The following is a 15,203-nucleotide window of genomic DNA, read 5'->3' on the forward strand; positions in this document are numbered from 1 at the left end:
TAGCTAGGTAGAGAAAAAGAGGCTCTCCTGCTTTTGGTTTGGATAGTACGGGTGGCTCGGCCAGATGTGCTTTCAGGTCGAGGAAAGCGTTTTCGCATTCCTCTGTCCACTCAAACTTCTTATTTCCTCAGAGCATGTTGTAGAATGGCAAACACTTATCGGTGGACTTGGAAATAAACTGATTGAGGGCTGCCACTCTCCCTATCGGGCCTTGGACATTCTTTCGCGACCTGGGTGAGGGAAGCTTGAGCAACGATCTGATCTTGTTGGGGTTTGCCTCGATTCCTCGGGTATTGACTATGAAACCCAGGAATTTCCCCGATGCGACTCCAAAAGTGCATTTCTGCGGATTTAGCCTCATGCCATACTCCCGTAGGATCTTGAAGCATTCTTCCAAGTCAGAAACATGGTTATCGGCAGTTTTTGACTTGACTAGCATGTCATCGACGTACACTTCCATGTTTTTTCCGATCTGGTCTGCGAACATTCTATTTACCAACCTTTGATACGTAGCCCCGGCATTCTTCAGCCCGAAGGGCATGACCTTGTAATAATAAATGTTAGTTGGGGTCATGAAACTGGTGTGCTCCTGGTCCACCGGATTCATGGCGATCTGATTGTAGCCTGAATACGCGTCCATAAAGGACATGAGCTCGTGCCCCGCCGTGGCATCCACTAACTGGTCAATCCTTGGCAGTGGAAAACAATCCTTGGGGCAGGCTTTATTCAGGTCGGAGAAATCGATGCAGGTCCTCCATTTCCCGTTGGGCTTCGGGACCAGCATGGGGTTGGCGACCCAAATTGGAAACTTGGCTTCACGGATAAAGCCACATTTTTTGAGCCGGGCCATCTCTTCCTCCAAGGCTTCAGCCCGGGTCGTTCCTAGGCGTCTCTGCTTCTGGGACTTGGCAGGAACGCTCTTATCCAGATGAAGTGTGTGCATGATGACACTTGGGATGATTCCCACCATGTCCTCGTGTGACCACGCAAACACATCCAGGTTATCCCGCAGAAATCTGACCAGCTCCGCCTTCCTCTCGCTGTAGAGGTTTTTCCCGAGCTTGACCATCCGTGATGGATTCTGCGAATCGATGTTTGCTTCCTCGAGATCCTCAATAGCTTGGAGCTCAGATCTGTCCTCGCCTATTCGGGGGTCAATATCCTTACTTAAGACGATATTTTCCCCTTCGGCGCTTTGAGGTTTTCCAATCTCAGGATCAGCTAAGGGTTCCCGAGATTCCTCTTCACCACCTTGGATGCCCATTGCCAGCTGCCCGGGTTTAGATTTTCCCTTCATGGAAATGCTGTAGCATTCCCTTGCAGCGAGCTGATTGCCCTGGACAATGCATATTCCCGTGGAAGTAGGGAATTTCATCGCGAGGTGGCGAATGGAAGTGACGGCCTCAAAAGCTATGAGCGTAGGTCATCCCAAAATTGTGTTGTATGTAGCGGAGCAGTCGATGACCACGAACTCGAGGAGTTTGGAGATTGTCCGAGACCCTTCTCCCAGGGTGATCACTAGCTCGATCGTCCCTATTGCTTCTGATCCTTCCCCTGAAAAACCGTACAGCATCATGGAGGTCGCCTTAAGCTCGACAACGGTCAAACCCATCTTCTCGAAAGTGGACCAGAATAGGAGGTTCACAGAGCTCCCATTGTCGATCAGCACCCTCCTGACTCTCCGATTGGCGAGCTGAACTGCCACGAACAAAGGGTCATTGTGAGGGAACTGGACATGGCCCGCATCTTTCTCTGTAAAAATGATCGGTTGCCTGTGCAATTGCTGCTGCTTTGGCTGACGCTGCTCCGGGATGAACTCCACTCCGTTGTGCGCCTTAAGTTCATTCACGTACCTCTTCTGGGCACCCATGCTTGTGCCAGCCATATGCGGTCCTCCAGAGATGGTAGATATCTCCCCTCCTACCACGGGAGGGGGGACGTCCTGATCTACCCGAGTCCCGGGTTGACTGGTCGGAACTTCCGGAGCAGGTCGACCTACTGGGGCCCTATTCCGTGCGTATTGAGCCAAGGGGCCGGCTCGGATGAGAGTCTCGATCTCATCCTTTAGATGCCTACAATCATCAGTATTGTGGCCAACATCATTGTGAAAGCGGAAAAACTTGGAGGTGTCTCTCTTCCCCTTCTGGTGCTTCAATGGCTCCGGCCTCTTCCAGGGGAGGCGAGTAGAGTTAGCTAGGAAGATATTCTCCCTAGACTGGGTGAGCTCTGTATAAGTCGCGTAGACAGGCTTGAACTTGTCCACGGAATTATTCTTCTTTTGGTCGTGCTGGCTGCCTTCACCATTCCCCTTTCTTTTGCCTCCACCGAGTTGGTTGTTCTGTGTGACGTTTTGGGTCGCTGCCATGACCTCCGTCCCCACTCCAGCGGGCTGATCAGGGACCTGGCTGGTTCCTGCAGCTGAGGCTTTGACTTCCTCCAAGTTGATCCATTCCTGGGCCCTGTTAAGGAATTCGTTAACCGAGCTGACTCCCTTTCTTTGTATGTCTTTCCAGAGATCCCCTCCGACGAGGATTCCAGTTCTCATGGCCATGAACTTGGAGCTATCATCCGCATCTCTAGCCCGAGCAGCGATGTTCGCAAATCTGCTCAGGTAGGCCTTCAGAGTTTTGCCGGGCTGCTGCCTCGCGTTAGCCAGAGAGTCGGCCTGAACGCGGGCAGCCTGGGAGGCTCGGAATGCCCTTTTGAAATCTACCGAGAAAGTCTTCCAAGAGCTGATTGACTGTCTTTTACCTTACTTGAACCACTGCCTGGCAGGTCCAGTCAGTGTGGAAGGGAAGATTAAACATCGCAGCTCGGGGCCAATATTGTGGGCCATCATCAGGGTGTTAAACATCCCCAGATGATCCGACGGATCTCCGTCTCCATTGAACTTGGACAGGTACGGCATACGGAAACCAGGTGGGTACGCCGTTGCTGCTATGCTGGGGGCGAAGAGCTCCATCTCGTCCCCTGAATCATATTCATCTTTTTCTTTTTCTGATAGGAGCTTCCTCATCATCTCCTCCATCTGGGCCAGGCGCTCGAGGGTTTGGTCCTGATGTCCTAGGTTATTCCGGGGCTGTTCAACAGCTCTAGGTCCATTGTACATATTTGGTGGGTTACTGCCCCTCCTATATTGAGATAGGTTATTCGGGGCATTCTCGCCGTTACGTACTTTGGACAAGGCCCCCCCTGAGTGAGCATGGTTGTCTCCTCCTGCTGGCTCCCCTCTATCAGAGTTAAGGCGATCTCGCAGATCGCCTCCCCGATTGGCTTGTGGGCTTTGTGCCAAACTTAGACGTTGACACAGGTCCCCGCCAGAAAGGTCACTCCAGCGACTGCCAGTCCAGTAGCTCCTGCTAGAGAAGTTCGGAGCTCGCCCTTGGTGTTGAGGATCTGGGCTTTCCCTTGGTACCCTGCTACGTCGGGAAGGTCTAGATGATGGCGGGTTTCTCCTGCTACTCCCATAGGCTAGAATATCTTGGACGGGTCGAGGAGGAGATGGATACCTGATTGGAGAAGGAGGATGCATGACCGGAGAGGCGATCCTGGTTCTGTCAGGACGGATCAAGTTCGGTGGGGGCCTTTCGGCCCTGGTAACCTACTGGTCCCACGCTAGGCGATCTGGACGGGGTGCAGGATGGTTGTTTGGGACGGGCTGATGTTGCGAACCCTCCCCGGACCTCCTTCTGGAATTTCTTTGAGCTGCCCTGGGCTCGCTCGAGGCTGGTTCAGAGCTAGGAATCGAAGTTCTGACCGAACGATTGTACTGCTGTTGTCCGACTCTAGGCATTTCTTCGAAGTTTGCCTCTCGATGGTGTGATGAAGGAGTGGAGTAGTTTGTTGGAAGTTTGTCCGAGCGGCTATGCCTGGACCGGTTACCTCGGCGAGACTTAGGAGCCTCGCCTTGCCTCTCTTCGACGTTAGCGTCGGTTGTGAGAGGGGGTAGTCGGGCCAGCACATCCTTGATCTGCTGGCTAGCTATTGCTAGCTGGCTCCTCAGCTGAGCATTCTCCATCTCCACCACAGTGTAATAACACGGGTTTGGATTAGGTGGCCGGGGCGCCGAACTTCCGGTGTCACCTTGGCCCGTCGGCTGCTTTCCTGGCCGCTGCTGGACTTCAGGAACTTGTTCACCAGGGATGGCGGTATGATGAGCCTCCTGCCCATCATGCTGTTCTGTCTCATTACCGTGCCTGGATCGAGTAGTCACCATAGCTGGATGTTTGCGACAACACTAATCGAACTTGCTCTCAATGAAAGCACCAAACTGTTGTCGCGGTTCTTCGCCAACAGGTAATTAAGAAAAGAAGAGAAAGGGATTAGTGCTTAGGTTGAACCGAAACAGATATATGATCTTAGGAAATGAAATGGTGACTCAAAGTACGTTTTTTAAGTGGTTCAAAGGTTAAAATCCTTCTACTCCACTAGTCAGTATTATTGCTATATACTGGGTATTTGATTACAGGGTATTCCTCACAATCGAGAATCCAACCCTTGTTAACTCCCAAGGTCTCCATATTTATAGGAGAAGGCACCTGGGAGTTGGTAAGAAGGTCATCCCGTGACCTTCTTACCTATCATGTCAACTCTGTGACATTCATGATTAATTCCTAAACCTGACACATGAGTGTGGTCAAATCAATTGGTAAGGAGATAATGGGCCGCACGGCCCAAACCAGTCGTGGGAGTTTGAATACGCACGTTCCTACTGTGTGTCCGAGAAGTCAGGGATATATCCAACACGTGATGTCTGATACATGCACGTTTACCTTGCGTGGCTGACTTTATAAGGGGTCACAGCCTCTAGCTCCAGCTCGTACCACGAGTTGGATCTTCACCCGACATGCGACCTTCCGAGTCCAGACTCAATCCTTAGGAAATCTTGGTGAACCCTTAGGTTACTCCGAGCTAAGGAGGTATGACCTTACGATGGCAGCTCTGGTCCAGGGGATGTCTGCCTGGTAATCATAATTAGGTCGTACCTTAGCTCGCTAACTAATCAGCCTGTGGGAAAATCAAGGCGTACAAGAACAAACACACACACAAAAATACACAACAATATAAATACAATTCAGAATAGTTTTCAGAGTTTTTGTTAGACAAAACTCTCTTTTAGTTCTCTTTTATTCTAGCCATTCTTAGACCATAATCCAAGTTCTCATGTGTTGAGAAATACTTGTGATTCCTAACATAAAAAACCATGTTCTCTATGTGTCCACACACATCTTGAGGTATAGTGAACACTCCGGAACATCGTGGTTTGAGTGCTCAAAGATTTGGATAGGAAGATCGATAAAAATATGAAAAGACTCAAGGACACTTGATAGGCTTCAAGAGGTAATAGTTTATATTCTTTAATTTTTGTGTTTATATGTTGTATATAAATATATTGTATATTTATATATTTGTTACATAATTAATAATATTGTATGTTAATGTTTCTGGATTTTTTTTCGTGGTCATATAAATTGTTTATATGATTAATGAATTTTTTTTATTGTTGTTGTTCTGTTTACAATGGGACCAGCATGCCGATTATGCTATGTGCTCTGAATGTTTTTCCGACAAGTGGTACCAGAGTAGGTCATTAATCTATACCTATTATTAATTTTTGTATGGGATTATATTCATTTTTATATTATATGGGATATATGTTTGAATGGATGGATGTTTATTTTTATGATGATAGATTCTTAAGGGTTGTTTATTATGGTGCTTTTAGGTTTAGGAACTGTTCTTAAATTTTCTAGATGAAATATGTATGCCATTTTGGGGCATAGGAATTTTGTAATCTTTTGTTTAAAAATTTTGGGTAAAAATTATGTTGGAGCCCGAGCCCGAGCCCTGGGCTGCTGCCTTGCCAGCATGCGCTAGCCAGTAGCACGCCCATCCATGTTGATCCACCCCTGCACGCCCAGGCACCACGCCCTTGCGCCCATGCACCACACCCATGCGCACCCAGGCACCGCGCCCCTACGCGCCCAACCATTGCGCCTCTGCCGCGAGCCTCCTACTGTCGCCACCCCTTAAGCGAATACCCAAGAAATACTCCTTCATCACTCCTTGGATCAAATTTTCCTAAATGTTCTCGATCATTTAGGACATAGCAGACACACCCAAAAATGTGCATATGACTGACATTAGGAGTCCTTCCTTTCCAAAGCTCATAGGCAGTCTGTGTCGTGCCAGTTCTCAGATGGACCCGATTGCAGATATAACAGGCTGTATTAATTGCTTCAGCCCAAAAACGCTTAGAAATGTTCTTAGCATGCATCATTACCCGAGCCATTTCCTGCAGGGTCCTGTTCTTCCTCTCAAAAACCCCATTCTGTTGAGGGGTTTTTGGAGCTGAAAACTCATGTTTTATTCCTAACTGATCGCAGAAATCGGAGAACACAGTGTTTTCAAACTCCTTTCCATGGTCACTTCAAAGTCAATATACTTTCCCAATTTTAGACTCCTTTTCATTCTGGAGTCTGAGAACCAAGGCTGAGAAGAGACCAAAAGTGTCTGACTTTTCTTTGAGGAAATCTACCCAAGTGTACCTAGAGTAATCATCAACAAGAACCATGACAAATCGTTTACCACTTAGACTTTCATTCTGCATGGGTCCCATTAAATCCATATGAATCAACTCCAGCACACGAGAGGTGAGAAGCATATTTACAGGAGGATGTGATGCTTTTGTCTGTTTTCCCAGTTGGCAAGGTCCACACAGCCTATCTCTAGTGACTTTCATCTCTGGGATCCCTCGAACAGCTTGTAATTTCACAATTCTCTTCAAGTCTCTAAAATTCAAGTGCCCCAGTCTATAGTGCCATAGGTCTGGCTTATCAAGAAAAGATCTGTTGCATACGACTTGATTGCTTAGTGCATAGCAGTTGTCGCTGGTTCTATCATCTGTCAAGACTGAGCACCCATTAGTTACAACAAAACAGTGAGTTTTAGAGAAATTTACAGTGAAATCATTGTCACAGAGTTGGCTGATGCTAATAAGATTTGCCTTGAGACCTTTGACGTACAACACCTCAGTCAATGGAGCGACTCCGTTTAGCACCAGATCACCTTTTCCAAATATCTGACCCTTGTTCCCATCACCAAAAGTCACAGCTCCCTCCTTTCCTCCTTTATAGTTTACCAACACATTTCTGTTGCCGGTCAAATGGCGAGAACATCCACTGTCGAAGTACCATTGGTCTTCTTGAAAAGTTGAAAGAGAGGTGTGGGCAACTAATGCAACACTCTCGTTAAGATCAGACTTGGGTCTCCCCTCACTAGATGACAACCTTCCTGTAAATCGATTCAATTGCGGAAAGCTATTCGGACGATCGATCATAGCTTTCAAATATGCCTGCAACTTGTAGCATCTGGGTCTAATATGTCCTCTTTTGTTACAAAAATGACAAACAGGAACAAATCTTTCTTGGTGAATCTGACCATTCAGGATAGGCTTCCTTCCTTCGAAATTCAACTTGGTGGGTCCAGATGAGACACTGATCTGTTTAGTGGAATTTGGGAAACCAGCACTGAAAGTATTGTGCACTGAGTCATCAGGAGTCTTATCTTCCTTGTTCTTGGACAAAGAGGGATCATTAATTCCTAAATTCTCCCATTTCTTGTAAAGTATTTTGTACCCAATGGATGTTCGATCTCCATAAGGTTTTTGTAACTGCAAGGTGTGGTTAATTGCAGCAGTTCTTGGAGGGATAAACTCAAGAGATTGTTTAGCCCTTATTAACTCTGCAGTCAGTTTGTAAATCTCACTATCCTTCCCGTCAAGCTGTTTTGTGAGCTTCTTAACAGTGTCCTCCAACTCATCCTTCTCAGATTCAAGTTGTTGTTTGGCACTAGTGAGACCTTTGATTTTTTTAGCCATATACTCCCATTGAGCAAACATTTCATCATATGCATGCTGTCTCCCATCGCTGTCCTCATCTGTTGAGCTTGAGTTTTCGTCTTTCTCTGAACACATTGATTGATGACTCTTTGCCACAAAAGCCACCACCTGTTTCTCTTCATCAGACTTGTCACTTGAAGTGGAGCTCTTTTCTTCATCACTATCACTCCATGTAGCTGCTAAGGCTTTCTTTTTCTTAAGAGTGTTGGCACACTCAGCTTGAATATGTCCAAATCCGTCACATTCTCGACACCGTATTCCCCTGTTTTTCTCGTCGCCAAATTGCTGAGTTTGCTTATTGATTCCACCAAAGTTTCTTCTGAGACCATTCTCTTTTCCTCCTGGAAAGTTTTTCTTGTAATTCTTCTTCAAGAACTTAGCATAATTCTCGGTCAGCAGCGCTAAAGTTTCATCAGTGAAACCCTCAGATGCACCTGAGATCAACTTCTTTTCCTCTTTATGCACAAATGCAAGACTATTATCAGCTTTTTCTTTTTCAGGATCTTTCTGTTTCTTGCCTTTCTTCCACCGTGTGAGACTCAGTTCATAGTTCTGCAGGGACCCAATTAACTCATCAAGATCAAGTTCCTCGACATTTCTCATTTCTTCGATAGAGGTAACCTTTGACATGAACTTCCGGGGTAGAACACCAAGAATTTTTGCATTCGAATAAGTCTTTCCAAGTGCATAAGATTCATTCGAGATATCGAACAATTTGGCATGGAACTCCGCTACAGTTTCTTCTTCTTCCATAGATAGATTTTCAAATGATTTTGCCAAAGCCCTTAATCTGGACTTCTTTACAGCATCAGTTCCTTCATTCTTTATTCTCAGTTTCTCCCAAGTTCTTTGGCAATTTCGCAATTTGCTATGACTTTCAGCTGATTTGTAGAAACTGAATTGAAGAGAGCATGCATAGCCTTTGAATTAAAATTGGCCCTTTCCATCTCTTCTGCAGTCCACAGACTCATTTGCTTTGGCTTAACAACCTCATCTTCAACAACTGTTGGACACTTCCATCCATCTTCAACAGCCATCCACACTCGTTCATCTACAGCTCTCAAGAATACACGCATTTTGGTCTTCCAGTAAGGATAATTTGCCCCTTCAAGCATTGGGGGTCGAGATGTAGAACCTCCTTCTCTGCACATCTCCATTCTGTACACACAATTGAATAAAAACAAGAGACAATATGTTCCCAGAGTCGGAACTCAGAGGGGGTTAGTGTCAACTGGAGAACCCAGAAAAAACAAATTGCGAGTTACACGAAAACAAATCAAAACTCAATCTCAGTACAGAAAAGATAGGAGGATCGGAAAAAAAATTAGAGCAACCTAGCTCTAATACCAATTGAAAAACCTAAGTTTTAGCCTATCTTTCCAGATTTACAATCTTTATCTTGATTTATGCTTGTATATTAACTAAACAGTTATAAGAGTTGACACACAAGAATTACAAGCTTCATCTGCACTGAAAACACATTTCAGCCGACTAGTGCTTGGGTTCCCTAAACCAGGGTAAGAACTTTCACTTTATTCAGAAGTAATTTTACATAAACCAGTTCAAGACTCAATATGTAAAATCAGTACAAACTATCTCAATATACAATGAAGCTATTACCCTAATCAACCAAATCCCATGGTTATTAATGCAAGATACCCTTGCTTCAATGTTGAACTCCCTTCAACAATTTCTCAAATCCGAAAACCTTCGGATCTACACCTTCAAGACCCAGCTGAACTCCTTCAGCAATTACGGCTTGATCCAGGAGCTTGCACAGAAACCTCCAGCTATCTTCAATGGAGTTTCTTGAAAACACCTGCAAAAAATCAATGAAAGAAGAAGAAAGAAAACAGAGCAAAAACACCCAATCGAAGCTTTCGAACAAAGAGAGTTAGTTATAACTAATTGCCCAGCCCATTATATAAACTTGGCTGCAATTAGGTATAATCCCGAACTAACTAACAGCTGTAACTCACTAACAGTCTTGCTTTACACACATGCTGACGTGGACTCTAACTAAAAACAAATATACTCCAGACATAACAAAAGTCCATTCCAGACGCAACTGAACCTAATTTGTCATACACAAAATATTGGTCCTTACAGTTTTAATTTGGAAATTTCTTTAATTGAAATAATTTTGATTAATTTCCTTAATAAAAATGTTTTAATTGTTATCTTCCATAATTAAAATATCCAAAATTAAAATTATCTTGAATTTTAATTTATTAAAATTAAATTGTTTTATTTTATTTTTTGAATTAAATTGCCCAAATTTAAATTGGGTCTTAGAAACTTTTGGTTGTTAAAACTCAAAGTTTAATTATTTTAAAATTTTATTTAAAATAATTAAAAAGTTGTATAATTGAAAATGGATATGGAAAAAGGGTGGCATTGGCTCAACAGGACTGCATCTCAAGGTTGAAGATCAAGTGCTCTTTATCAAGCCTTAGTTAGTCTATGTTACATTTTCTTGTATATTTTGTAATTGTTGTAATTTTTCTAGAAATACCCAAAAGTTATCATACCCGCTTTTATTTTATTTACATAATATAAATATTTGAATGTGATTAAAATGTTTAATATTTTTTCATGCATTATAACATGTCATTCATATACTTACACAATATGCAATCAACATGCATTACATTCGTGTAGAAACATGCTATTAGGAATGTCCTATACTTTGTGATATGTTTATATGTGATAATTCATATAATAATAAATTTAATATTAATTAGTTAAGATGGTAAATCAAAATAAAAGTTGTTTAATTTTTTGTTTTAATGAAAAAGGTTTTATTAAAATAAAAATGATATTCTCTTAATTAAAGAAAAATTAGAATTAGAATTAAATGGCACAATTTTGTTTTATTTTGCTTAATTTGATTAGTAATTATTAGAATATCATCTGGTAAAAATAAATTTATTTTTACAACTAAATTAAAAAATATTGATATTGTGAAAAACACAATTTTCCAAAATAGTGAGTGGGAGAGGGAGTTATTACAATAAGTCCCATGGTCTCCATTATTGGTTGAACACCGAGAGGCATAGGAAGGGACTCGTGTTGCCTCTGTTTGCGGCCTCCCTAAGGAAAGGCTTCTGAATATGTTTATTTTATCTCAAGGTTAACTTCTCTTATGAGAATATAATTATTGATGTATTTCAAGTTTGACTGACCCTAAGGCACACTCTTGAGTTAAGTCATTGATTGAAAATAATGGGTTACACTCCAAAGGTGTATTTAGGCTTCCGAGCACGACTGGTGCATCTTGAACAAACTAGCGGTAGTTCATATGTCAAAAGAGAAAAAAACATTTTTAAGTTTTCACTTATGAAATTGAGATTTGTCTCAAAATTAATTTGGAGTTATTATGACCTACCCTAAGGCGGTCAATTAACTTTTCAAATTAATTTATTGTTGATTAGTATATATTTTTATGAATTTTTATATGTTGCATTCATGCATCATATTTACTTTTCCAAATAAAATCTGATATTTATTATATTTTTTAATTCATTATATTTTATTTATTTATTTCCAGCAACAATGGTTAATTCTCCTAATCCTCATCAAGAACCTCAAAATGAGAAAGAACCAGTTGGTCCTCGTGATGGCTACGTAAGAATTTTTCATTTAGACTTCAACAATCTAGATGTTTGGTATAGAAACATACACATAATTCTGAGTGAACTAAAAGTGTATGACGCAATCATTGATGTGCCTCCAGATGAGCCATCAACTTTATCTGAATATGATAATCATAAAAAATATGCGGATTGGATGAGATTTGATTATTTATCTCGTCATTGCGTACTAAATACTATGTCAGACGATATTAAATCGAGATATGTGAATCTTAGATCTACATACGATATATGGGAAAGGATCAAAAAAGATTTTTTTGATCACTTAAGAAGTTTGCAAGAAGAAAGGGTAAATATGATTTGCTCAGCTCCTTTTAATACATTTGAATAGTTGATTCAAATTTTTATGCCACAATATTTTTGTCTTGTTTTCAGGAATGCATTATTCAAGAAAAAAAAAGAATACGAAAGAAAAATAAGAAAAGGATTGCAGATTGGTAGACCAAGAGATAAATGACATGGAAATTAGTTTTTTTTTTTTTCATTTTCAACTTTTTATTAAATTCTTTTTCTTTAAAGTAGTTCTAGAATATTTTTCCAGAAACTATGATTTTAGAATCCCTTATTTGATGAATGAACAAGTTTAATATTTCTTTTTAATAATAAATTCAATTGTTTTTTTTTAAATATACTTGCGTCACCCATTTCATCAATGAGTATAAATGATAATTAGGAATTATTTATTATTGTGAAAATCATAGATGTAGTAAGACATCTTATTCCAACTAAAATTAAGTGAAACATATGTGTGAATTATTTTTTAGATTGACTTGTAATTAATTAGACACATTAAAAAAATAAAAGACAGTCTTTTATTGCAACCATTCAATGTTTCTCTCAATGTTTATATAGTCTATTAATTAAAGTTAACCTAAAGATCTTTCTCTAATAAAGGCTCAAAAATCACATAATCGTTTAGCTAATACATAGAGATGTATGTTGAACCTTTTAATGTTCAAAGCTAAAAGAAATAATAAATAATAAGTCAATATTGATTGACATTTATTTAAGACATGTTTAACTTTGATCAAATGCAAAGAAAATTTCAAGAAATTTTCATGCAACATTCAAAGTAATGTCACTGAGAGACTAGTTTAATCTGATCAAAAGGTAGTCTAAAACTCGAATTTGGAATTCAAGTAGTTTGCATGTGAACTTGGAATTCAAACTCAACTCGCATACAACTAGAATGCTAAGCAAAACTATTATTTTTGGAAATGGAATATAGTCATATTAGATAAGATTATATTATTGATGAATAATTATTATCGTCTGTATTATTTCTATAATTTTAAAACTTGTTATACTTCGTACATGTTTGATTGTACAACATCAAAGACTTAGAAGTTGGTATTCACAAGTGATTGTGTGAATAAATTGAAAATTTTCCACGAAGTCATTTACTGAAATAGTTTAATAATCATAAAAGATTATTAAAGATTTTGTATCTCTTTAAATGCTCCTTTGATGAAGCCTGATAATTATAATCACTGTATTTTCTTGTTAAGTTGTACTATAAATAATGACTGCAAGGCAAGTAAGCAAGTTACTGATAATTAACAATGATAAAACCAAAGAATATCACAAATTCTGTAAAGCATTGTTGTAGTGGGAGCGTTAGTTAGTAACTACTCCATTACAAATGTAAAGATAGTTACATTATGTGTAACACAATCTAACTATACTTTATTAACATATTAGTATATGAAATGAAAAATGTTTTTACAGAAAACAATGGTTGAAACACCATGAATCAAGAAATGGAATTTGAAATCCTATGACATATGGATGCTTGAACATCCAACTAAAGTTCATTGAACATCAATTTAAAATAGGATATTCAAGATGAAGAGGAGAACAGAGGAAAGTAGAGACATTTCAAAAGTTAGGTTAACAGCCAAAGGCTAGGAACATAAAGAAGAATTTCTTACTTGATAAACATCTTCTACTGTAACCAAACTTGAATCTATTTACATACTCTCATCCATTGCTTCATACATGGATTATGAGATTAATTTAAATTAATGTCTAAGTAGTCCTTGTTGAATGGCTGACATGAAAAAATCATTTGAAGATCTCAATCAGAAAGATTCTGTTGTGATTCTTATTCTTAATATTGACAACGTTCTAATAATTGGGAATGATGTAGAGAAATCCTCAATAGAAAATAAATGGTTAGCTGAACATTTCTAAATATTAGATTTAGAAAAGACAAGAATGTTCTATACATTATATTCTATAGAGATTGAAAGAACAATCCTAAGGTTCTGTCTCAAGGAACTTATATAGATAAGAAGCATAAATACTTTACTTTAGATATCAGAATAAGCTTCCATAACTGTGGAGTAGGCACATTAATCTAGAAATGTGTTAGACATTTCAGATTTATATATTTCACCACAAAAAGTAGAGATACAACAGCTGTGATCAGCTAAATAGGTTATTTGATTTAGTTAAGTTCTTTGACATTTTGGAAAGGTTTCAGACTAGAATAAACAACTACTATCTCATTGCAAAAGCAATGAAGATACAACTATTCTAGAAGAACTAGAAATCATGAAATGGTAAAGCACATGAAATGAAGTATCATTTAATACAAGACAATTTTACATAATTGATGTAATAATCTTGAAGATAACTTCAAAATAATTTCTTACAAAACTGGTACAAAGAATTTGTTAGAAAAAATCGGTCAGGAGAATGCGATTGACATATTGATAGAGATGCCTCAATTTGCTTTAGGGCAAGTGGGAGATTGTTCGGTATAGTGCCCTTAAAGTAATTGTAGTTGGCAAATGTTTTAAATGAAATAAATTATTGAATTGAATTATTATATATATAGCCTATGTCCAATATTATATGATAATATTAAGTAATTATCATAAAATTCCAAAGTTAATCTATGTGGTCTTAATCTCATATTGGTATGAGGGGATCGAGATTAAGATAATAAACTTAAAACACTTCGCAGTAAAATAAAGTAATGGAATCTTTAGATTAATTACTGCTAATACGGTCCGCTAGTATTATGAATATATGTGACCAAGATCCGGGTTACTAATGTAGTCGGACAATTTAGTGGAGGTATTTTGCATGCTGAGAGTATGTAGAACTATACCAGATGTGATATGTTAATACTTGTTTAAACATCGTTTCATAATATTAATCAAACACATAAGACGATTACCATATACATGATGATCTTAATCTTGAGGTTGCTATGAACTCCTATATGTGTCATCTGATCCTTTGATTCATGTGTTAAGGTTTGTCAAAATGATCAGGCTAAGAACAATTGTTTTGGGGACTCATTGATGTATATGGCTAGGGACATAGTTTAACAGATATGGAATCTATACATTGTTATAGATTGAATAATGGTTTCCTATTGGGTTGGATTTTTCAACTGAAAAGGTTATAGTGCTCACGTCACAAACTTGTTGTGACACAACCTTCACTAGTAAAGTCAATGGTACTCTAGGAACAAGATATAGCTAAAAGGGTAAAATGGTAATTTTATTCTCTTTTAATTATGAACCATTAATAGAGGATTAATGATGTATGTAATGATTATATCAATTGACACTTTATTCTTTAATAAAGTACTTAGTATATGTATGTCTAATTATCGAGAGTTCAATGTCATATAT

The 15,203-nt window shown here is 39.4% G+C and overlaps 1 protein-coding gene across 1 annotated transcript; it reads right to left on the minus strand.

Moving 5' to 3' along the window:
• Positions 1 to 6,013: 6,013 nt before the first annotated feature.
• On the minus strand, positions 6,014 to 8,653 carry LOC133832644 (uncharacterized). Its single transcript, XM_062262956.1, has 2 exons — positions 6,549 to 8,653; positions 6,014 to 6,428 (listed from the first exon to the last, which is right to left on the minus strand). Exons 1-2 carry the CDS (start codon positions 8,651 to 8,653, stop codon positions 6,014 to 6,016), a joined length of 2,520 nt encoding a protein of 839 aa, XP_062118940.1.
• Between the last annotated feature and the right edge of the window lie 6,550 nt (positions 8,654 to 15,203).

Source organism: Humulus lupulus, chromosome 4 (assembly GCF_963169125.1).
Source record: "Humulus lupulus chromosome 4, drHumLupu1.1, whole genome shotgun sequence".
Lineage (NCBI taxonomy): Eukaryota > Viridiplantae > Streptophyta > Magnoliopsida > Rosales > Cannabaceae > Humulus > Humulus lupulus.

What these genes read in the sequence shown, in the direction of transcription:
- LOC133832644 (XM_062262956.1), bottom strand. Translation starts at nt 8,653, where the DNA reads ATGGAAGAAGAAGAAACTGTAGCGGAGTTCCATGCCAAATTGTTCGAT. An exon ending in CTTGTTGATGATTACTCTAG is followed by an intron (nt 6,429 to 6,548) that starts GTACACTTGGGT and finishes TTGACTTTGAAG; the next exon opens with TGACCATGGAAAGGAGTTTG.